The sequence below is a fragment of the Ovis canadensis genome, chromosome 3 (genome assembly GCF_042477335.2).
Source record: "Ovis canadensis isolate MfBH-ARS-UI-01 breed Bighorn chromosome 3, ARS-UI_OviCan_v2, whole genome shotgun sequence".
Lineage (NCBI taxonomy): Eukaryota > Metazoa > Chordata > Mammalia > Artiodactyla > Bovidae > Ovis > Ovis canadensis.
The window spans coordinates 96,902,379-96,927,114 of NC_091247.1; the positions used below are offsets into that span (position 1 = coordinate 96,902,379).

Genomic DNA, 24,736 nt, shown 5'->3' on the forward strand with positions numbered 1-24,736 from the left:
CCCAATGTTAGATTTCTAATAATTTGCTGAATTACATGGCTAATAATATGGCTAAATGTTAAAATGGGATTTGAACCCAGGTTGGCCTGCCTGAAAACCTTTACACACTCAATGCCTACACAGTATTGTAGCAATCATATTTTAATCCTTTGAAGAGTGGTTTCATATCTGTGGAACTACTGTAACAGCTCTGACTTCCTTAAGAAACATTTCCTGAGTATAAAAGTACCAGAGTGGTGCTTCCTGATGGTGTTTTGGGAGTTCTGGGGGGCACTTGTAAGGTGTTATGTGCTCCAGGCCCCTTTAATTGGAGCAGGTTTATGTCTCTCTATTTGTACATTTTTGCATTCAGCATCCTGTTGGTGTGCTATAATGGAGTATCTGAAATCTTGGAACTTAAAAAGAGACTGCCAGATGTAGTAATGACTGTGGTGTTTCCAGGTATGTAGGAAATACAGGTCTTGAAACGTTTGTCTGGCAAAGTTAGTTTTGCCAGCTTACATATCCAAGACCTGGAAATTGAGTTGTCATCTCAATTGGAGTCCATGCCATACATTCTTAGAGTAGACCGTCACGGCACCATGCCACCTTCTAGGATCCTCAGAGCTCTGGGAACGCTGCATTGAAGCTACTTATTTAAAGAAGGCTTCTGGAGCTTGTGGTTCTGAAGAAGTCCATTTAGTCATCTGAGGAAGCCCCAGGGTCAGGAGGTGGGCCCAGTTTTCAGCCTTCACAAGGCAGGGCATTGCCACTTTTGAACACAGTTGCCTTGGACAAAAGGGTACTGCTACTTAAAAATTCAGAACAAAACCAGACCTGTTCTATTTGCAAGCCACCCTTTATGCACTGTTGGCAAACTGCTCTGAGCTCCCTATGGGAGGGGCAGGTGGTGACCTATTTTAATTAGTGGCAAGTACCTAGTGATTGAAAATAAACTGTTGGGAAAGTCAACTCACCCCCCACAAATTACGTGGACATTGGGAGTGGGTGACTTGAACAATGCAGGAGATATGGCCTGCTCAAACACATTACTGATGTCCCATCAGCCAAGATGATGGTGAGTATCACATTCAGGCCGTTAGTTACTCAAATGCCGTTTTTAGTCCTCTTCAGCCTTTCCCTAGGATGGGTGAGTTCCCAGGAGAAATTGAAATCCCTTTATCTTGCTGACCTTATGTGTTTGATAAGAACCTCACTGAAAGTGGGGCTTCCCTGGTGGCTCAGATGGTAAAGAATCCATCTGCAGTGCAGGAGACCTGGGTTTGATCCCTGAGTCAGGAAGAGCCCCTGCAGAAGGAAATGGTAACCCACTCCAATATTCTTGTCTAGGAAATCCAATGGACAGAAGAGCCTAGTGGGCCACAGTCCGTGAGGTTACGAAGAGTCGGACATGACTGAGTGACTTAACACTCACTGAAAGTGGGCACAGTTGTAGTCCAGGATGGGGAATGAGTCAGCAAACAAACTCTGCCAGAGGGAACAACTTGAATCTTAAAGCACTGGGCAGTTTGATGGAGGGTGGCAGGACCTGATACTCTATTGCTAGTTCCTTTTTTTTTTTTTTTTGGTTGATTGATTTGTCCACATCAGGTCTCAATTGCGTCATGCAGGACCTTTCACTGTGACGCATGGACTCACTAGTTGTGGCTCTTGGGCTTCAGTAATTGTGGCGTGCCGGCTCCCCAGCTGCGGTGCTTGGGTTCTGGGGTGCACGGGCTTGGTTGCCCCATGGCATGTGGGATCTTAGTTCCCTGACTAGGGATCGAACCTACATGCCTTGCATTGCAAGACAGACTCAGCCACTGGACCAGGGCTCAGGAGCAGGGAAGCCTGGCCTGTTCCTCTTCACTGTGAGTTATTTTCTTCTGATAGAGGGTTGTTACCTCTTCTTTTGTCTGTTTTTGGAGGGGCATGTTCTTAATTAGGAGGCTCTTCATCAGAGAGGGCTTGGGGAGTATCCAATAAGTTGGGAACAGGGGTTTGGTATAATTGTATGAGACAGCACCAATTTGCGGCTAGCGAAAACACCTGCCTCAGAAAGCTTTAGTAGGTCCTGGGTTCCTGTAAGGACAGGGGTGTGTCACCGCTCGCCAGTGGATGTCCGTCTGCCACCTCCCACTCAGTTCTGAGATCATTAGGCCCAGAGGGATGGGCCAAGTTACTGATAGAGATAAGGGTGTTTTTGCTTTCTTTTTCAACACTGTGGCTTTTTGCTTCCTTCCTGGACTCTGCATCAGGTAATCCTCAGCTTCAAGGAAGTAGCACCATGAGAAAGATGGGTGAGGTGCGGAGGAACTGGCATGGGTCTTGGGGTCAGATGAACTTGGGGTCAAATCCAGCAGGCCTTTCCCCCTGAATGATCTTAACCAAGTAACTCAACTTCTGAGCCACACTCTCACTTCCTTTGCCACCCAGGCCAGCTTAGAGCCTGTGGCAACCTCTGCTTTTGGCATTGATAATGAAGAATCCCATCCTCCCACCCCTGCCCACCGCCTGCTTTTTTGGCCATGCCAGGAAGCTGGTGGGATCTTAGTTCTCCAACCAGAGATTGAACCCAGGCCCTCAGCAGCAAAAACTCAGAGCCCTAACTATTGGACCTCCAGGGGAGCCCCAGTAGTGAATAATTCCTTATTTGAGGATTTATAATTTTCTCATGAGCAGCCTCCTTGCTCACTACAACAGAAAACTTTGCTGGAAAACTAGACCTGAATTTAAATGTTGGTTTTAGTTTTTCTTGACTTGAGCCTTGGTTTTCTTATCTGGAAATGGGGGTCATTGATGATTAATGAGATTATGTTTATAAACATCATTTAACAAATTTCTCTTCTATTAAAAACATCGACATGTTGGGCCTTAAATTAACTGAATCTCCTCCACACCTGCCTCTGTCTTTTCACTGTTTTATTACCACAGTAATTCAGATGCAAGTAGGGAAGTCCAAGCTGTGTCCCAGAGACCAGAGGTGAAGGCAAGGTTCCGGGCTTCAGTTTTTCAAAAAAGTCACATAAGAAAGTTTAAGATGAATTTGACCTTTCAAATAAACCTATAGTAGAACCTTGCTTCTTTGATTTTTTTGTAGTGGTGGTGACACCATTTAGAGGTAACTGGAGAGGGAGACTTATAAAGGAGAGTGAATGCAAACATCCAACTGGAAAAAATTTGCAGATATGCAACCAATGAAACTATTCTTCTTAATATACAAAGAGCTCTTTTAAGTTATTAATAAAATAAAGAATATATAAGAGGCAGGACATGTGAGTAGAAAATTCACAGAAAAAAGAATTTACACTGCCAGTCAGTAATTCAAAATGTCTAACCTAACTTGGAGAAGGAAATGGCAACTCACTCAGTATTCTTGCCTGGAAAATCCCCAGAGGAGCGCAGTGGGCTCCAGTCCACAGGGTCCCAAAGAGTCAGACATGACTGAAATGACTGAGCCCACGCTCAAGAAACATTAATAATGGTTACTTTGGGGATGTGGAGAAGAAAAGAGATATCTGCTTTTCATTTTTTCCCACGTTTGTACTGTTTGAACATTTTAAAAATCAGATGTTAAAATTGTTTTCTAGACATAACAACTTGCTTAACAGTAAAGTAAATCTTACCTCTGATCTTAGGATCTTAAATATTTGGTTTAACAAATGAACCATCAATAAGCAAATGAAATATGAGATGTTTTCTTAATCCGTTGCCTCTACACCAAATATAATCATTCAGCAGAATAATCTTGCTGGGCCTCACTGGGCCCTACGCCCTGTGGCTGTGTACGGAAGAAAGCAGCTAGGCTGTAGTGGCCTTGTTCTCCGCTTTGCAGTTTTGCTGTTTGACGACGTCGCCCTGCTCACTTCAGCCTCCGGCCCGCCATCTCCTTGAGACCTAACACCATGCCTTCAATTAAGCTGGAGGGTTCTGATGGAGAGATATTTGAAGTTGATGTTGAAATTGCACAACAGTCTGTGACCATCAAGACTGTGTTGGAAGATTTGGGAATGGATGATGAAGGAGATGATGGTCCAGTCCCCTTACCAAATGTTAATGCAGCAATATTAAAAAAGGCCATTCAGTGGTGCACCCACCACAAGGATGATCCTCTTCCTCCTGAGGATGATGAGAACAAAGAGAAACGAACAGATGATATACTTGCTTGGGATCAAGAATTCCTGAAAGTTGACCAAGGGACACTCTTTGAGCTTATATTGGCAGCAAACTACTTAGACATCAAAGGTTTGCTTGATGTTACCTGCAAGACTGTTGCTAATATGATCAAGGGCAAAACTCTTGAGGAGATTCGAAAGACATTCAATATCAAAAATGATTTTACTGAAGAAGAGGAAGCCCAGGTACGCAAAGAGAACCAGTGGTGTGAGGAGAAGTGAAATTTCGTGTCTAACGCTGTAACACTGTAAGGATTATTCCAAATACTAGTAGCACTGCTTTGTGTATCAGTGTTAATATTAGAAAAACAGTCAGCAAATGCAGCAGCAAGTCAACTGTATTAGCAGAATGTTGTCCTCATTGCACGTGTCGTTTCAGTACAGTTCCCAAACTTAAGGCCCAGTTTCTTCTAGCAGGATTGAAAGTTTCTTTTCTTTGCTCTGAATAAAATTGAACTATGGGTTCCCTATAGAAAGTGGCATTTGGGGCTTTCCCTTTTTGTAAAGCAATTTCTGCCTAGTTTATCGTCCAGTTAATTTTAGTTCAGTGACTTTTAAAGTTGACATTGTAAATAAAGCAGCTTGCAAAAAACCTTCAAAAGAAAACAGAAACCAGCTATAGGTTTCTCCTGTAGCTTCTTCTGCTCCAGAGCCTTGCTTCTGCCCAGCCAGTCTGACTGTCTCAGACCCGCAGATACCGTCCCCTTTCATACCACATCACATACCCTCTGCTCCGGACTTCTAGGATGTCCTGGAAGGCAAACAGTGGTGGTAGGACTTGGGCCCGGAATCGGATAGAAGTAGGCAAGAATTAGAGGGGCTGAGAGCTAGGAGAGAGGAGCTACATAATCGAAGAAGCAATGACGCTGACAGCAGTAACTGCCGATCGACGGCTCACTCTGGACCTGTATATCCCGTTATAATGTGTTCTGTATTTTGTATAAGCTTATGAGCCCTGGGAGAGTCAGCATTATGAGCCCCGTTCTGCAGGCGAGGTGACGTGCTCAGAGAGTCCATACAGGTACTGAAGCAGCGAGCTGGAATTCAGAACAAAGCCTGCTACTGCTCGGGGTAAGCAGCTCATGCCTAGTGGGGAGGTGAGCACTAGGGAAGGGGTCCATTCACTGTCTCAAGGGGTCACCTTACAATTTAGCTCCAGGCGTCATGATGCTGGGCCTGTCTCAGAGATACTGGACTCTGGAAGGACTGAAGTCTTCGGCTGTGTTAGTTGTGATTATGCGTGTTTGCGGAGGGGCATCAGGCAGGAGAGGTGAAGAGGATTGTCTGATCTGGCGGAGTCTGAAAAGAATGACATTCCTTCTTGGGAATGGATTTATCAGCAGTACTTTATTATTTGTGATTTCCCTACAGTCCATCAGCAAATACTGCAAACCCACCATTCCTGATGGAGCTGTCCCCTCCAGCGAATCCAGCTGGGCTAGCCTTGAATCGTGACCAGCCAGGGGCAGCCTCGGCCGCCTCAATCCCCCACGGTCGCCGATTCAGCAGATTCATGCATCCTGGGCTGCAGAATGCTGAGGCAGGCGATTCATCTTTGATTTTCCTTTTCATCCCCCATGAGAGCCTCACATAGTTCTCCCTACAAACTGGCTGACGTCCCACTACCAGGGGAGGCTCAGAACTGGTATGCCTGGAAAAGTCAGCCACAGCCCAAGGGGAGCAGTCTCTCTAGATGGGGTTGAGGTTGCCCTAGTTATCTAGCAGCGGTGGCTGAAGGGCTGGGGGACCGCGAGATGCCTTGGAAAGGGACAGAAAATTAGTACTCCCTGAGGAGGTGTGCTGAAGTCACTGGCAAAGATTCTGGTGGCTTTTCTTAGACAAATTTCTTCAGTCTTGCCTCAGGATGTTGCTTTTACTTTTTTTCATTCTGAGAGGCAGCCCTGATGCTGGGCCTGGGGGACTCAAGTGTGAGTGTCAGGCTGTGTTTGCCAAGAGCCTGCATGGAAGGTTTCTAGTCCTTATTGAGTGTGTTCTGAGTTCTTGGTATTGTGCTGGCTACTTGAGGCGTGTTACTTGGTTTTCCCCTCACCTTACCACATCAGGTAGGAAGCTCCTGCTCTGGAGATGAGGCAGCTGAAGCTCAGAGGCTCAGGCATCTGCCATGTCCCCAGAGTGGCTGGAGTTCTGGTGTGGGTAATGTGGGCGCCAGAGCCAGTCTCCCCATGTATTGTTACCAGCAGACCAGGGTTGTGTGGAGGTAAGGCCCATGTAATCTCGGGGGCATGATGTCCACTTCAGGCGGCCCCTCTGGATGGGAGGGGCTGTGTTGGTGAGTGCCCTCAAGGAGCTGGGCAGAGGTTGGCTTTCCTCAGGACCAAACACTCCTTGCTGCTCAGAGCGTGTGGGTCAGAATAAACCCTTGGTTTTCTTAGCCAGGGTGCTTCCCGGACCCTCTGATCCATTCTCCCTTACTTCAGTGGCAAGTCTCCCATCAGGAGAGGGGCTGAGTATTGACGAACATGCCAGTAAGTGAATCCCCATCCCGGAAATAACCACGTATCCTTCCAGAAGGTGTGTGGCGGGGCACTGGCAGACTGCTGGAGCAGGCCTGGTTGAGGAGACTGCTCGGGGGACAAGTCCACCGTGTCCCGGTCCTGGCCTGCCCTCTGAGCCCCAGCCCCGGCTCGGGCCTCCACGCCTCTTCAGCACTTCCATTCTGCACCGCACAGTGGTGTGTGTCCCCGCACCCCCTGTCATCATCTGGAATCCGGATGTTTCCTGTTCTGCTCTGCTAATTTCCTGGAGGGACTGGACTGTGCCTTCCCGTGACACGTGGAGCTCTTGACCCACTTGTGTCTGTGGATTCTCCCTCGCTCCCCTCTCGCCCCCGCTCTGTGGCTTGTCTGAGTGGCCAGACTCTTGTCTCATATACTCTTAGGTCAGCATTCTCTCACACTTGAGTAAGCCTGGGATTTTTTTTTTTTGGCAGGGGGCACCTGCTAGACTTATTTACGAGGCCTCTTAACTTATAGTTGGCTGGATCCCATTCCACTCCCTCGTGTGACTCTCATTCCTGCCGAGGGATTTTGCCGTCACTGTGTACAAACATTAAAGACTACATTTTGTGCAAAGATCACAATTTGGCAAAAGGCCCAGGGGGGCCACAAGCTTGTAGCAGTGTATTGGGTGTCCTGGGGGCATGAAGAAGAAAACCAAGGCCTGGTCTCTTGATGTAGGACTTGATGGGCCCTGTGAGCTCAGTGGGGACTTGGGTGAAAGCCCTTGGGAAATAGTCAGCTTTTGTGAGGGGGTGGGCACCCCATCATTGGATAGGAAACTGATTCTTCATGTGTATCCTAAAAGTAATATACAAGTGCTTAGCATTAAGGAAAAGAATAAGGCAATACATAAAAGTGTGTAGGAAAAAGTAAGACCCACTTTTTTCACCCACATATCATCCAGAGATGACCAGTGTTTATGGCAGGATTCTTGGGTTTTAAGTTTTGGTCTCTGTGAAATAGTTGCACCTTGTCTTTCCTGAACTAATAGTGGCCCTTCTCTCTGCAGAACATGGAGAGTTCCTGGCTCTGGACCTTGGAGGGACCAACTTCCGTGTGCTTTGGGTAAGAGTAACAGACAATGGACTCCAGAAGGTTGAGATGGAGAACCAGATCTATGCCATCCCCGAGGACATCATGCGAGGCAGTGGCACCCAGGTATGACGCCCACTGGGGCTCTGGGCCCTACAGGAGCAGACAATGCTCCTTCTCTGTGGTCTTGGAGGGAGGAGACCTTGACTCCCCTCTTTGCCGGGTGATGCCCCTCAACACCTGGAGGCTAGGTGGGGGCCTCCATCAGGAGAGGTCCCTGTGGCCAGAGAGCATGTGCACGAGACCCCAGGGTCTGGATGCGCTTTAGTGGGAGGGATTTTCACTTTCTGTCTCATCTGAGCTCTGCTTGCATGCACTGGTGATAGAGGAGTCTGATGTCAGGAGGCTGGGCCAGTACACCCAGATACCTGTGGTTAGTGGTGTCATTGAATAGCAAGTCAGGAGAATACGTAATTGTGGCTTGACGCTGCCACCTGTCACGGTGATTGTTCTGACCCGCCGTTGTTAGCATAGCAAAACGTGAAATGGAACATGCTTCTTAACCTTTTAGGTTATTTGCTCTCCCTCTTTTTGACATTCTAAAACAGAAGAAGTTTTACACACAGGGATGGGAGCCTGTTGGAAAAAAACCCAGCTTTGGGCTGTCTCTTCTACCTGGCACTGCAGTGGGCTCTGTGTACTTCCACACTGGCCCCAAATTGTGCTAAGTCATCCCCACATCTCTGTGACCCCAAGTCATGTTTTGTACTCGCCACATAAAATAGAAAGAGTAGATGGAGAAGAAATGTAAGTAAAGTAAGAAGTAAGTAAGTAAGTAAGAAATGTAAGTAAGAAATCTAAGTCGTCTCAGTAATAGCTAGAAGAGAACAAGCAAGGACGGACTTGCCATCATGATAGTGTCCGAACGTGTGTTGAGCAGCTACTATGTACTCAGCTATGGATGCTTGCTGGGAATCAACGTCCTGGTCTCTCCTTTCAGTTCTTCAGATCCGACTGGACCACCAAGACACACACATCGGCCCACCAGAAGTAACACACGTTTGTGTGGATTTTCTCCTTTTCTCCTCACGCTAGCCCTAAGGCTGGGTGCTTCTATTCTGTCCACTTTTAGATGTGGAACTGGGCTTTGAAGGATTGAGCCCAGTTGCCATTTCAGGGGAGGGAGGGGCCAGAGGCAAGGGACAAAGCCAGGTCCAAACGACCAGAGCCTGTGTTTGTCCGGCCCTAGGAGGCTCCATCTGCTTTTCAGACCCCGTGATGTGGTCTGTGGGAATGGTGCTTCCTGGAATTAGGCAGTATGGTGGTCTAGGGTCTCTACTATCTGCCCCTGCTTCCAGAGTAGAAAGCACTCCCCAAAGGGGCTAGTGCTGACTCTTCTTGGGGGCTCTCCCTCTCAACAGTTCCCTCAGTAGAGCCTTCCTACAGAGGGCACTCATTTGCCACCACAGCAGAAGTATCTGGTTGGTTGGTGGGTGATGGCCACAGGTCCAGCCATTGTTCTCTGTTTTTCGGCATCCAAGGACAATGGTATCCCCTTTCACCTGCTCTGCACAAGCTTCCTTGGGATGTTCTTTCTCCTCCTACTCTAGCTGCTCTCAGTTCATGGAGAAGAATCACCAAAGACATTCCTGGATACTTGCACAGCTATAGGGATCACTCTTGAGTGCTGGCTATTCCTGCTGTGTTTATTATACCTAATATGTACTCAACAAAAGTGTGAACGGAGGAGGTGATATCTAAGCAAGGGGCCCATCTTGCATGGTCATCTCTTGAACCTTAGAGCTTGGAAGAGGTAGAAGCTTCTCCCTTCTAATGCACTGTTCTTCCCACCACAGCAGACCACCTCCTGGGAAGGGAACTTCGGACGATGAGCAGGACATGTAGGGGAGAGAGTTTTAGACCCTTTGTGTGTCCTTGGGGACGGCCCTGAGGGAAAACCTGCTTTCCTTGTTTTAATGCTGGGGTTGGGCAAGGGAGTCTCTGGGACTGTAGGATTTGAGCTCCACTGAGGTGGTCACCTGGCTCCAAAATACAGAAACAAAATGTGTTAGTCCAAAGAATCTATGAAACCCACCTGAAAGAAATTATGACTCAATTGCAATATAAATGCTTCCAGTAGATTTAAAAAAATTCTATATAAAAATGAAACAATGAAAACTAGAAAATACAGGTGCTCATTCATCCCAAGGAAGGGAAAGAATGCTATCATCGTAAAAACTGCAGAAAACTGGGATGAGCCAGTGGGATGGGATGGGGAGGGAGGTGGGAGGGGAGTTCAGGATGGGGAACACATGTACACCTGTGGCAGATTCATGTCATGTATGGCAAAACCAGTACAATATTGTAAAGTAATTAGCCTCCAATTAAAATAAATAAATTTATATTTAAAAAAAACTGCAGAAAACACTTGGTAAAAAGATTGGAAGGAAAGTCATAGTGGCTATTTTGGTGGTAGAATTATTAGTGCTTTTCCCCCCTCTCTTTTCCTTTTCTTTTTTTCTTCTTAAGATATTATCTATCAACCTTTAATTATAGGAAAACAATGGATTTAAAGAATAAAATTTAGTTAAAACCATGACCAAATCACCATACTCAAAACTTGCAACGGTTTTTGGAGATCTGTGAACCTGGATAGTATGAGTCCTGGACAAAGTCTGTCTCATGGCCCATGAACTTCCACTTGGGAACAGTGAATTTCAGATTATAATAGCAGCCAGTTTAGATTTTTTAGTGTTTCCTGTGAGAAGGGGAGTGAGCAGATTCTCAGACCAATAACGGAAAGAAAGCCTTTCTCCCTTCATAAAATAATGCCCTTTGAGCCTTTTTATGGCAGAAAAGTGTTAGCTCTTTCTCCCAGTATCTTATCCTTAGATCATCAGCTAACAGAAAAGGAGATAGTCTTCCTTCAAAGGAAGCATATGGTCTCCTCCTCCCCTCTTTTAAAGAGCTGCAGGCTCTAACCCAACACTGTCCAATAGAACTTTGCATGTGGTAGAACTGTTCAGTACCTGCCCTATACTGTGAGGCAGCCGCTAGCTACTTGCAGGATTGAGCACTTGAAAATGACTAGTGCTCTTGCCTGGAAAATCCCATGGACAGAGGAGCCTGGTGGGCTGCAGTCCACGAGGTCGCTAAGAGTCGGACCGACTGAGCAACTTCACTTTCACTTTTCCCTTTCATGCATTGGAGAAGGAAATGGCAATCCACTCCAGTGTTCTTGCCTGGAGAATCCCAGGGACGAGGGAGCCTGGTGGGCTGCCATCTGTGGGGTTGCACAGAGTTGGACACGACTGAAGCGATTTAGCAGCAGCAGCAGCAGCAGCAGCAGCAGCAGTGTGATTGAGGAAGTGACAAAAAATTCTAATTAATTGAAATAGCTACAGATGGCTAGTGGCTACTGTATTGGGTAACACATTATCTAATGCCTCTTCACTTCCTCTTTCTTTTTTTTCCTGCCTACCCCTGTTGGTAGTGCAATTGGAAAGAGCAATGATCAGGGCTGGGAGAGGGGAAACCATTTCTCTTTCTTCAAACCCTCCCCCTATCTCTGATGATTGGCCTTATCTCTTTGCACAGCTTCTGTAACTTCCTTTTTTTGGGTCAAACTATTGTACTAAAGATAATTTTGATTATAGTACCAGGAAGAAGGTACTGGGAATTTGTTTAACCCTATTGTAAATTGTGTCACTGATCAGCTTGCCAACAGAACAGAACTTGCTGAATATCCATCCAGAAACCCTATTTCCACATTAAAATCCTTGATCTCTGCTCAAGGGAGTTGGCACTTAGGCACTGGGGATCCTCTTAGTGAGAGAGCCCTGTCATTACCCAGCACGTACTCTTGAGAAAGTTTTGGCTTGGAAATTGAGTGTTTCAGCATTACCTGAGGTTAATTTTACACATGCTCAGACAGAGACAGGATCCACTGGGAAGTTCAGTTAGAGCCAGTCCCCTTCTAGAAGGGGCTGGCCTTGTCTTCCTAGATTCTCCCACTGACTGAGCATACCCCAGACATCTGGGCGGCCAGTGCCACCTCCTCACCTACCCTGTCATCCCAAGCCTCTCAATCCCTTTGTAAATGCAAATACTTTTGGTGGTTTAGTGCAATGGTTCTCAAACCACCGCTTTAGGATTACTTTGAAGGCTCTACAACCACCTTGTGATTCAGGAGGTTTAAATCTGGACTTGATGATGATGCTGTGGACTACACTTTGGGAGTCCCTGGACTAGTGGGCTCTTCCTTGCTTCTGCCTGGAAAAGAAAAGAAACATTGTTTCCTTTTACTTCTGTTGGCTTTTAGATTTTGCCATCTGGTCAACCTGGCTCTCGGAATCTGCTCAGTCTTTTGGATTTTCGCTTACTTTTGGCACCAGGTCGTTCCTAGCCTCAGCCTCTGTGTCAAAGGGGTCACCCATTTCTCTTTGAGGATTTTGAATGGGGAAAAAGGAAGCCAAGGGGCTACGGGCTTTGGGACAAATTGAAAGTGGATAATTTCTTAGGCTTACAAGTTTTCTTAGGAGCTTTGGATCCTGCTTACAATAGTTATATTGTGAGGCTGCCCATCCACAAACCTTGTTTCTTTTTCAGTGATCTTTGTGAACTCACTTAGGTTCTCATATTGAAGTTAGAAAACAAAGATAACTTCTTGGAATTGCCCCCAGAAGACTGGTTTTCTAGAATGGAGGAAAGATCTAAAAGTTACTTTTGTTAAGTTCATTTATAGAATGCCGGCAGAGAATGTCCCATCCCCTCCTCCAGTCACAAGAGACCGGGTTGCTAAAATACTTGTTGGCAGTCAGATGGGTTGCCATTTCTGGTAAGATAATCAGCTGTGCATCCTTATCAAGGGAGGTTCTGACAGAGCCACTAAAGGGTACTCTGTTGCTAGGGCTTGCAATGACTTTCTGATTAGCTTTGACTGCGATTTTTCCCTGCCTAATGTGGTTATATTGATAACCCCATTGTGGTTTGGATAAATGGTCTAAGTGGAAGACAGAATTTAATAATCACTGCTGCTGCTGCTGCGGCTAAGTCGCTTCAGTCATGTCTGACTCTGTGCAGCCCACCAGGTTCCCCCGTCCCTGGGATTCTCCAGGCAAGAACACTGGAGTGGGTTACCATTTCCTTCTCTAGTGCATGAAAGTGAAAGGTGAAAGTGAAGTCGCTCAGTTGTGTCCGACTCTTCTAACTAGTGTTAAGTCCTTATATGTGTTGACTCATTTAATCCTTTTGGTAACTTGTGAGCAGGTCCAGTTATCACCCCTATTTTATAGATGAACAAACTAAAACTTCAGAAGGGATACATATCTTGCATGTACTCAGCCAAGCTAGTTCCTTTCTGAGCCCAAAGTCCATGCTCTTAATCTCTATGCCTTTCTGCCTCCCTGCTTATCTTCCTGTGTTGTGTGCCCTCAGCTGTTTGATCACATTGCTGAATGCCTGGCCAACTTCATGGATAAGCTACAAATCAAAGATAAGAAGCTCCCTTTGGGTTTTACCTTCTCCTTCCCCTGCCTCCAAACAAAACTAGATGAGGTAAGATGAATCCTTCAGACATTTTTGTTGCTTCATTCTTTGGACTGGGAGGACTGGAAAGAACTCTGAGCCACTTGCTACTATGGTGATGGAGCTTGCTCTGATGGATTGCATGGGCAATGTTTGAGTATTGGGAGATCTGTCCTTCTAGGAGAGCGTGTGTAGGTGTATGTGAGAGGGATGGTAAAGAGGTATTGGAGAAGTGGGGAGTCTTAATCCCTGTCCCCTCAGATGACTAAATGCAGGCCGACATACATTGCTCATTATCCTTATCCCTCTTAGGGAAACGAGAGTGAGAAATTAGTCAGGGACTCCTTTGTTCTAAAGTGTCATAATAAACATCCTTGAAAGTTTGCAATGTTAGGATACAAGAATCTTTTTCTGGCAGTTCTACAGCCTGCTTCTTGGGGATAGTAAATCATGCATTTAACCTCCTTACTTGGTCTCTAACATAGTTTCTCCTTCGTAGGCTAATAGGAAGACCTGTATAAATTCAGTCATGGCTTTAGTTTAGCCCCATGGCAGAGGTCTCCTAATGATGAGGAGTACGGACTGAGTTCTATGGGAAATCAATATTTCTTGGTCCTTTTCCAGAGTTTCCTGGTCTCATGGACCAAGGGGTTCAAGTCCAGTGGTGTGGAAGGGAAAGATGTGGTTACTTTGATCCGGAAGGCCATCCAGAGGAGAGGGGTGAGTAGGGGCAGCAGAGCGAGATCCCAGGGCTTGGGGTCTGGAGGCCCTTTGCATTCTTTTGAGTCCACTCTGAAGTCTTGCCTTGTCTGTCCTCAAACTGGCATGAGCATTTTTTGTGGGTCTTAAGGAGGGGTTTTCTTTTCTTCTCTGTTATGTCACCCCAAAATCTTTGGGTTTTTTTTCTCAATTTTATTGAGAGTTAGCTCCCCATAAAGCGTAAGTTTAAGGTATGCTGCACAGTGACCCGTCTATATATTGAGTGGCAATTAGCACACCAGTGATCTGATATATGATCAGATGCCTTTGGGGTCTTTAGGTTAGCATGATGGACAACTAATCTTAGCCTTGGTGAAAGCAAAACCCTCATTTTTTTTTTTTTTTTTTGCGACCGTGTCGCTCGCGGTTAAAAGGGCCGCAGCCGCGGGGGCAGACGACCCCAGTTATGCGCGAGCATGTCCTCTGGCGCTGCAGCCTGACCCCCGGCGCCACGTGCAGGCGCGGCGGGGGCTCAAAGGCAGCGCGAAAACCCTCATTTTCAAATAAGAAGTTTGGGATTTATGTTGGCATCAGGGTGGAATAGGGCAGAGAAAGGACATGATAAAGGTCTAGTCACAGAAGGGCAAGACCTACTGGGAGGGAGGGAGAGATAGAGAAAGGAAAGAAGAAAGAGAATGAGAAGAAGACAGTGATAACAAGACAGGCTCTTCTTCGCGTAGTAATGCGAACTAGACTGCAGGCCTGCTGTGAGGGAAGTCCTCTGTGATGAAGACCAGTGGGGTGGGAAGTGAGATGCTGTCGTTAGACTGGATCTGGACCCAACTTCCAGCTCTAGCCCTGCACTTGAGCCGTGTGTCTTATTACTCTTTATCTTCACATCTGTAGTCTTTCTGTAACAGTGAAAGTTAGAGTCCCCCTTTTATCCCTGCAGGACTTTGATATTGATATTGTGGCTGTAGTGAATGATACCGTTGGGACCATGATGACCTGTGGCTATGATGACCAGAACTGTGAGATTGGTCTTATTGTGGGTACGTGAACACTGCGTGTGAGCATTGTGGGTGTGTGAACACAGTGCTGGCCAATGGATGGTGGGGCGGGTGTGGGCTGCAAAGAGAGGAGGAGTCCATGGCCTGGATCTTCCTTTGTCCTTCCTGTTAGAAGATAATGGTGTGGTCACTTTTGAGGGCTAAGCCTGGACTTGAGGAGTTGTGGGTGGTAGTGGGTAGTATGTCGAGATGCCCCAGGAGCCTCCAGGGAGGAATCCCATTCACACTGTCTGAGGACAGAGTTTTAAGAGGGAGATGGGGGCCGGGGGCTGGGGGAGGACAGCGTGAGTGGGTGCTGAGCATTCTCTTGTTTTGTGCAGGCACGGGCAGCAACGCTTGCTACATGGAAGAGATGCGCCACATTGACACGGTGGAAGGCGATGAGGGCCGGATGTGTATCAATATGGAGTGGGGGGCCTTTGGGGATGACGGCGCGCTTGATGACATCCGTACGGAGTTTGATCAGGAGATCGACATGGGCTCTCTGAACCCCGGGAAGCAACTGTGAGCGGCCCCCTGTGTGCAGTGGGCTCAAGGGTTGGACTCAGGAGCTGAGGTGGCAGCTGGCCAGGACGAGGGGGTGGTTCTTATTTTTACTTCACATATAGCCCCTAAAGTTACCAAGGCACCCACTGCTTATGGAAATGTGCTTATTACATATACTGTGACTGTCAGTTGCTGAGAGCTGTCTGCAAACGATAGAACAAGTGGAAAAACCACATTATGGCTACTAATTTGACTCTCAAGAGTGGTCATTTTAGAAGATCGTATTCTAAGCATGCTGCCCTGCTCTTTCTCTCTGCCTTCAGTCTGTACGTTGTCCACAGAAACCATTTGTGCACCACATAAGAAAAGCCATGTTGAGATAGCAAAGATAAGGGATCTGAAACCTCATTTCATAGCTTCCACCTCTGTCACTGCCCAGGGCATGAGGCTGAGAGTTGGCTCCTAATTGCTGCCTATTATGAGCTAGGCTGAGTTGCAAGAGTCCCAGGGCCTCTTGCTATAGCTGTAGGCAGACTCAGGCCTGTAGAAAAGTTGGTTAAGGAGCCCCTTTGGCTGCCTTCTCTGGACCTGTGGGCCAACCAGGGCCCTTGAGTGGACTGGAGGAGGGGCTCTAACTTTTTTTAACGGCCCCTGGATGTTATGTTCTCCAATCTGGTCAGACTTAGATTTTGGTTACTTCTGACTCTTACAAAACATTATTTCAATCTCACAAACATTTGCCTAATGTCCTTATTAAAGATCTTGAAACAGGGATTGCCGCAAGCTCTAAAGGCAATTACAAAACATTTTGAGCAATTAAGTCCTCTCTGGCCCTTTTTTTGTGGGATCTTAGTTCCCTGGCCAGGGACTGAACCAGGGCCCTCAGCCCAGAAAGCTCGGAGTCCCAACAACTGTACTGCCAGGGAATTCCTAGGCCCTCTATGGTCTTATTGGTGCTGTGACTGATGTAGGAAATCTGGTACTTACCCCTGCTTGGAGAGGAAAATCCAACCTTATAAACCAGCTTTATAGGAGAATCCTTCGTTCTACAGGGAGGTGTCTTTGCTTCCTCAAAGCACAGCTTATTTAAGTCACAAGCTTCTTTCACATGTTGAAAAGTGAGTGAGTCCATTCACAGCGTACTGGCTGTGTCTGCCACGGCTGGTGAGAAATTCATGGACTAAAAAAACTGCTCAACAAACAAACAAACAAACAAAAAAGGCTGGGAGGCCATATTGCCAGTGCATCAGCTGTCCCTGCAGTTATTGCTGGGCTTGAATACGAACTTTTTTCTCACTTTCGTTATGTTTCTAAATAAACATGTTCCAAACACTGACTGAAACAAAGTGCTTTTAAAACCTGAGATAAAAACCTTTACCACTCACACTTCAGAGCCCCACTGGCTCCCTCCATTATCTCTCACAGAACCAGCTATGTTGAAGGTACAGAAGTAGACACGTGAGTTCCTCGCTGCCGAAGCTGGGCTGCCTCTCCGGCAGCGTGCCTGTGCTGGTGCTTAAACATTTTCAACATACCTCCTGCTCAAGCAGCTTTGCCAGCTCTCCACTCAGCTCTAGTTCTGCCATACCTGTTTTTGGGTCTTGGGCAAGTCACTTCCTGAGGGCCCGGCTTCTTCTCTTGTAGTTTGCACCAGGTGACTTTGGAATTTCTTCCACACCTTGGCTCTGGGCCTTCTCTGAAGGCCCTGTGTGGGACCTAGATCCTTTCCAAGATACCATGAAAGGACCTTTTTTTAAATTTTTTTGGCTAGAAAGAATTGCAAGGGCTTGGTTTCGCCTGTCATATATCTAAGCCAGAAACTGTCTTATAAAGAAAACAGTGCCACCTAGTGTTGAAAAAATAAATTACCCTACTTCCCTCTCCGCTATCTTGTCACCTTCCTGCTCAGAAACTGCCAACATGTCTCACTTCCAGATTCCCCAAACCATGTGACACTTAAGAGCTCCTTCTCATTTGTCCCTATTCTTGCCCAACCCCCCTTCCATCCCACGTTGTTCTGTTTTCTCAGGAAGCCACAAATGGCCTGCAAGGGGAAGGAAGTTTGAGGTGATGAGTTGCTAGCCCTGTGCTCCCAAATTTAATTAGAGTGACCTGTGGGGTTTTTTTTTTTTTTTCTGCTTGAGATAAATACTGAAGTTTTGCATAAGAATTCATTTTAAAAGAGCATTTCCTTGCCAGAGAAAAAGTTTATTAAAAATTGTTACCCTACCACATAACCCACTTCATCTCAAATTCAAGCTTTGGTAGAGTGTCCCACACTCCCTGGATGTTTGATTTGGCTGCTAAAGGACCCTCCTTCTCCATAGTTCAAGGCCCACCTGCCTGCAGAGACAGCCTAAGCTCCCAGTGCCGCCAAGCCCATTTGTGCCCAGCTGTCACTTCTCTACACATCTCCCTCCTAGTCAGTGCCACACAAGTTCGCACTTCGTTCTGCATAGGCGCCGTGTGTGCATGCCGCTTCCACAAGGACGTGTCAGATTTACTGGCAGCGGAGACTTATTTTTTTGCTGTATCTCTCTCTGCAGATTTGAGAAGATGATCAGTGGAATGTACATGGGGGAACTGGTGAGGCTTATCCTGGTGAAGATGGCCAAGGAGGAGCTGCTCTTTGGGGGGAAGCTCAGCCCTGAACTTCTTGCCACAGGCCATTTTGAGACCAAAGATGTTTCAGATATTGAAGGGTAAGCTTTGGGTCCTTCTCTGTTTGCTGGGACCTCAGAAGGGTGGACAGATGGCTGGGGAATGAGGAAGAAGCTCAGGCTGTTGACCCTTCAGATGTGGACAGCAGGAAGGTCTCACCCAGCGTGAGGCCTTGGCCTCACAAGGCAGGCCTATGGCTTGATGTCACTTGCCAGATATTTTCCCCTTGTGTCTGTTTTGAATGTGCCGACGACCAGAGTGACTCATGGTGCTGGGGAGAGCTGGCCCCCATGCAAGGACTTTCACTTTTGCACTCGAGTTCCTGCCTGGCACAGGGACCTCAGCTTTATGCTAGAGGCTCCCTGTGGACCCTTCAATGATTCATTTTCATCTACTTCTCTTTTCCTGAAGCCCTGGCATTTCATTCCCTGTTGTTGTTTAGTCGCTAAGTGGTGTCTGACCCTCTGCGACTCCATGGACTGCAGCATGCAGACTTCCCCGTCTTTCACCATCTCCTGGAGTTTGCTCAAACTCATGTCCATTGATTCAGTGATGCCATCCAACCTTCTCATCCGCTGATGCCCCCTTCCTCTCCTGCCCTCAGTCTTTCTCAGAATCAGGGGCTTTTCCCATGAATTGACTCTTCACATCAGGTGGCCAAAGTATTGGAGCTTCAGCATCAGTCCTTCCAATGACTATTCAGGACTGATTTCCTTTAGGATCGACTGGTTTGATCTTGCAATCCAAGGAACTCTGAAGAGTCTTATCCAGCACCACAATTTGAAAGCATCAATTCTTCAGCACTCAGCCTTCTTTATGATCCAACTGTCACATCTGTACATGACTACTGGAAAAACCATAGGTTTGATTATATGGACCTTTGTCTGCAAAGTCATATTTCTGCTTTTAATAGGCTGTCTGGGTTTGTGATAGTTTTTCTACCAAGGAGCAAGTGTCTTTCAATTTGATGGCTGCGGTCACCATCTGCAGTGATTTTGGAGCCCAAGAAAATAAAATCTGCCACTGTTTTCATTTCTTTGCCCATCTATTTGCCATGAAATGATGGGACTGGATGTTATGATCTTTGTTGTTTGAATGTTGGGTTTTAAGCCAGCTTTTCCACTCTCCTCTTTCACCTTCATCAAGAGGCTCTTTAGTTCCTCTTTGCTCTCTGCCATTAGGATGGGACCATCTGCATATCTGAGGTTATTGACATTTCTCCTGGCAATCTTGACTTCAGCTTGTGATTCATCCAGCCTGGCATTTCACATAATGTACTCTGCATAGAAGTAAAATAAACAGGGTGACAATATACAGTCTTGACGTACTCTTTTCCCAGCTTTGAACCAGTCTGTTGTTCTATGTCCAGTTCTAACTGTTCCTTCTTGACCTGCATACAGGTTTCTCAGGAGGCAGGTAGGTGGTCTGATATTCCCATCTCTTTAAGAATTTCCACAGTTTGTTGTGATCCACACAAAGGCGTTAGCATAGTCAATGAAGCAAAAGTACATATTTTTCTGGAATTTCCTTGCATTTTCTATGATTCAACAGATGGCAATTTGATCTCTGATTCCGCTCCCTTTCCTAAATCCAGGTTGTACATTTGGAAGTTCTTGGCTCACATACTGTTGAACCTAGTTTGAAGGATTTTGAGCCTTATCTTGCTAGCATGTGAAATGAACACAATTGTATGATAGTCTGAACATTCTTTGGCATTGCCCTTCTTTGGGATTGGAATGAAAACTGACCTTTTCCAGTCCTGTGGCCACTGCTGAGTTTTCCAGGTTTGCTGGCATATTGAGCCCAGCACTTTAACAGCATCATCTTTTAGGATTTGAAATAGCTCAGCTGGAATTCCATCACCACCACTAATTGTAGTGATGCTTCCTAAGACCTACTTGACTTCACCTCAAGGATGTCTGGCTCTAGGTGAGTGACCACACCATCGTGGTTATCTGGATCATTAAGACATTTGCCCAACTCTTAAGTGAAGTCCTGCCATCTTTTTAAAATCTCTGCTATTTCTTTTAGGTCCTTGCCATTTGTGTCCTTTACTGTGCCCATCTTTGCATGAAATGTTCCCATGATATCTCCAGTTTTCTTGAGGAGATCTCTAGTCTTTCCCAGTCTATTGTTTTTCTCTATTTCTTTGCATTGGTCTTTCCTCTTCTCCTTGGTATTCTCAAGAAGACTTTCTTCTCCTTGGTATTCTCTGGAACTCATTTAGTTGGATGTATCTTTCCTTTTCTCCTTTGTCTTTCACTTCTCAGCTATCTGTAAGACCTCCTCAGACAATCATTCCATACTGGCGATTTTCAGAAAGGGCTCTATCCTGACTCCTGCTTCATAACAGAAAAAGAGGTCTTTGGACGGCCCATTAGTTCCAAAAGTTAGAGTTGAAGCCTGCATTTTCACCGAGCAGCGGGAGTAGGAGTGAGCATGGCTTGATTTTTGTTTTTCAATCAATGATATCCAAAAAGTTGGACTTGGTTTCCTGTTTGTTTGTTTTGTTTTTAACTGCAGCTTTGTTTATTTATTTTTGGCTGTGCTGTATCTTCATTGCTGTGCAGACTTTCCTCTAGTTTCAGTGAGTAGGGGTGGCTTTTCAATGTGGTAGCTTCTCTTGTGGAGCGTGGACTCACTGGCTTCAGTAGCACGTGGGCAAAGTAGCTGTGGTTCCCGGGCTCTAGAGCCCAGGTTCAATAGCAGTGGCACACGGGCTTAGAGCCTCTGTGGCATGTGGCATCTACCCAGACCAGGGATTGAACCTGTGTCTCCTGCATTGGCAGGTGGATTCCTTACCACTGAGCCACCAGGGAAGCAGTGGTGTCCTGTTTTTGAGACTTCCACTTGTCACTTGAGAAGGCCTCGTTTCAGGCACCAGATGGTGGAGAGGAGATGATTTTGGTGCTAACAGGAGCAGTGAGACAGTCCAAATGACTTTGTTTTTAGTGGGATACTTGAATGAACTGTACCTCCTTGTTAAACTTGGAGGAAATGACAGTGCTTGATATTTGTGGACACTTAATTCCCCCTGAAAAGAGGGCTAATCTCAAAGCATCAACCCTTGACCAACATCTTTAGATGCAAGTTAAAGCACTGCCAACTCCATGGTGAAGTGCAACAGACTGCTTGATAGAGAGAAAATAGGGTGGGCTCCACAGCTGGGTTCCTGTGGTCAGAGATAGTTGGTGGCAGGGACAACATTCCCACTATCCTGAGACAAGCAAACTGATACACACGCAGCTTGGTGTGTAAAGCCCCAGGAGCAGGGCCTTGTCCTCCCACAGTGTGTGCATAAGGAAACTTGGTTGATCTCACTGGGGAAACAGGGGGACCTGAAGTACTGTGTGTTGGCGGGGGTGGGGGGTAGGGGGGAGTGGGGAGGGTGGGGGGACCGGGGGTGGGGTGGAGGGGTGGGGAAGAAGACCTCAGTTTGTGCTTTCTTCGCCTCCTTGTTCCATAGGTGGGCAGAGCAGTGAGGCAGGTGTCTGCCTTCCCTGGGACATGGCATTTGCTGGGGCCGAGGGCTTTCCTTGTGGGCACACATCTTCCCTCCCACTGGCCACGGTGAGTAGACGCCTGCTCACACGCTGTTTCTGTTCCCCAGGGAGAAGGATGGCATCCGGAAGGCCCGTGAGATCCTGGTGCGGCTGGGGCTGAACCCGACGGATGAGGACTGTGTGGCTACTCATCGGGTCTGCCAGATCGTGTCCACACGCTCGGCCAGCCTGTGTGCGGCTACGCTGGCGGCCGTGCTGCGGCGCATCAAGGAGAACAAAGGCGTGGACCGGCTGCGCTCCACCGTCGGGGTTGACGGCTCCGTCTACAAGAAGCACCCTCAGTGAGTCAGCACGCGGGCCCTCAGAGGCCTGACTCTGCAGGAACTCTGCGTCGCACTGTGGGGGTGGTGGAGATGGGCCATGGCGTCCAGGTTCTTTGTGGAATGGAAGCTCCCCACTGGGCAGGCGGGAGCTGTGTTGTCCTCGGCATGGGTGGAGGCTTTCCTCGGAGCTCTCCTGGCTTCTGGGGGCTCTTTTTTTGTGCTTTCTTAGTTCCAGCTTCTCTGGCTCACCTAGGTATTGAATTAATCCTGCCCTGCCGTCTATGTTTTGATCCTTTAACTTGAAAGATATTTTTTTCTATGGTACCCACTTAGCTCATCATTTTCACCAAATAAGAACTCCCGGTCAATGGCCCTGCATTAACTGAAGGGGAATGTGGAGGGCCTCAGCCCTTCCATGCCCTAGGCTCCTGGTCCAGTGCTTCAGAAACTTTAAAGTGCACACAGATTACTAGAGGATCTAGTTAAGAGGCAGCTTCTGGTTCAGAAGGTCTGAGTTTAGCCTGAGATCCTGTGACTCTAATAGCACCCAGTGATGCTGCCGGCCCATGGACCACACTTGGAGTAGTAAGGCCTCGGAGACTGTGGCTCCAAGCAGCCACCACACAAATCCTTAGCTGTTCAGACACCTCTGGGCTTCTTGGCAGAAAGCAGCCAAAGAGAGGCCAAAATCTAGAGCATTTTGACGTTTTTGTTTTTGGATCTTTCCTAGGCAGCATCTGCTGAATTGATGAAACATGAATAGTAGTTGGTGTCAGAGTCACCTGAGGCTGATAAGTTGGGCAGAGGAGCTGGGGCCTATGAGAAGGGAGTCTTCTGTGAGTGTCTGCAGGAGATGGTGGCTTCCCAGAAGGGTCCTTTTCTTTTCACATGGTGGTTACATTTAAATATTTTGAGCTTTTATACAGTGACCCCTAACCTGGGAAAGAGTAGGAAGAGAGTGTTTAGGGTGTCATTTGGGCTGAGGTGGTGAGCTACTGCCCTAAACATTTGTACCACTGACCCTACCTGTGGGCACCCAACTCTTAGCCCGTCTCTGTGACTGCAGGTTTGCCAAGCGTCTTCACAAGACCGTGCGGCGCCTGGTGCCTGACTGTGACGTCCGCTTCCTCCGCTCTGAGGATGGCAGTGGCAAGGGGGCAGCCATGGTGACGGCAGTGGCCTATCGGCTGGCCGATCAGCACCGAGCCCGCCAGAAGACCCTGGAGTCTCTGAAGCTGAGCCGTGAGCAGCTGCTGGAGGTCAAGAAGAGGATGAAGATAGAAATGGAGCGAGGTCTGAGCAAGGAGACTCACGCCATTGCTCCTGTCAAGATGCTGCCCACCTACGTGTGTGCCACCCCTGACGGCACAGGTATGCAGCAGGGCTGCCATCTAGCTCACCGCGGGGGCTCAGTCACTCCAAGAGGATTCCCTTAGCCTTAGCATTAGGTGTTCAGGTCAGACTGTCAAATGTGTTTCTTCAGCTGTAGTCCTGGGAAATTCTGGTGTTCAGTGAGCTCAACCAAGGTACTCCTTTGCTAAAACTGAACAGGGATCGTAGTAAATACTTGCTTACTATGTGTCAAACGCTTCTCTAAGCATTCCACACGTATTAATTCATTTAATCTTCAACTGTTAACAGACACTAGTAGTTAATTTTGCTTGTTAATAAGCTATTATGTTTTACACCAAACCTAGGCACAGGGAAATTAAGAAACCTGCCCAACTAGGAGATGGTGGAGCTGGATTCAAATATAGGAATTTTGGTTCCAGGGTTAGCTCATATAAGGTCAGGGGTTGGCAAACTAAAATCCATGGTCTAAATCTAGCCCACTGCCTATTTTTACAAATAAAGTTTTATTAGCACACAACCATGCCCATTTGCTTACATATTGTTTATGGTGCTTTGTGCTACGGGACAGGTTGTATTGCTGCACCCTAGTTCAGCCAGGTCTCGCTCCTCTATAGAGGGGAGTGCAGTGCCTCCCTCTTGCAGCTGCCTGAGGGTTGCATGGAAACTGACTGAGGCATGCAGTGCATTGTGACTGTCCTACAAAGGAGGTTTTTCTCATTTAGAAAGACTTCCCTTCAGTTTTCTTTGGAGAGTTGGACTGTTGTTCCTTTTCTCTTCTCTATTCTGGAGCCTTATGTAAGGTGGCCTTTGATTTTGTACAGGTGGCATATTTGGATGTTCTGGAGTGTACCATATCACGATTTCTTTCCTATGTTCTGGAGCTCATTGTAATTCCTGGGATCCTGCAACTTGAATTCATTTGAGAACCACAAAGGAGCCAGGAAGTGTCTAATCCCAGGGTTCTTATTTTCTTTATCATTAGGTGGAACTTACTGTCTATCATGGAGAAGGAAATGGCAACCCACTCCAGTATTCTTGCCTGGGAAATCTCATGGACAGAGGAGCCTGGCGGGCTACAGTTCATGGGGTTACAAGAATCGGACACAACTTAGTGACTAAACCACTGTCTATTATCCTGAGGTTGTCCAGGGTTATCCTGGGAGAGCTCCCCATTAGGGGAAGGTGACTGTCACTCTCTTTAGCCCCAGTGAATTATCTTCCCGGGCTTATTTTCCAGAGAAAGGAGACTTCCTGGCCTTGGACCTTGGGGGCACCAATTTCCGGGTCCTGCTGGTGCGTGTGCGGAACGGGAAGCGCCGCGGGGTGGAGATGCACAACAAGATCTACTCGATCCCGCAGGAGGTCATGCACGGCACAGGGGACGAGGTAAGACAGGGCACCTCTGGGAGG

The 24,736-nt window shown here is 47.1% G+C and overlaps 1 protein-coding gene, 1 non-coding gene and 1 pseudogene across 2 annotated transcripts in view; 2 read left to right on the top strand and 1 right to left on the bottom strand.

The window, feature by feature from the left end:
- Positions 1 to 24,736, top strand: part of HK2 (hexokinase 2) — a 68,283-nt gene that overhangs the window by 32,337 nt on the left and 11,210 nt on the right. Inside the window, exons 3-11 of the mRNA XM_069580558.1 lie at positions 7,683 to 7,831; positions 13,142 to 13,261; positions 13,856 to 13,951; positions 14,883 to 14,982; positions 15,321 to 15,504; positions 18,033 to 18,188; positions 21,758 to 21,991; positions 23,040 to 23,344; positions 24,564 to 24,712. Coding sequence (XP_069436659.1) covers positions 7,683 to 7,831; positions 13,142 to 13,261; positions 13,856 to 13,951; positions 14,883 to 14,982; positions 15,321 to 15,504; positions 18,033 to 18,188; positions 21,758 to 21,991; positions 23,040 to 23,344; positions 24,564 to 24,712 — 1,493 coding nt within the window. The remainder of the gene's footprint in view (positions 1 to 7,682; positions 7,832 to 13,141; positions 13,262 to 13,855; positions 13,952 to 14,882; positions 14,983 to 15,320; positions 15,505 to 18,032; positions 18,189 to 21,757; positions 21,992 to 23,039; positions 23,345 to 24,563; positions 24,713 to 24,736) is intronic.
- On the top strand, positions 1,738 to 4,746 carry LOC138435647 (S-phase kinase-associated protein 1 pseudogene; annotated as a pseudogene).
- LOC138438501 (small nucleolar RNA SNORA76) lies at positions 14,343 to 14,475 on the bottom strand. Its single transcript, XR_011256426.1, has one exon. It is a non-coding gene; the product is annotated as a small nucleolar RNA SNORA76 (small nucleolar RNA).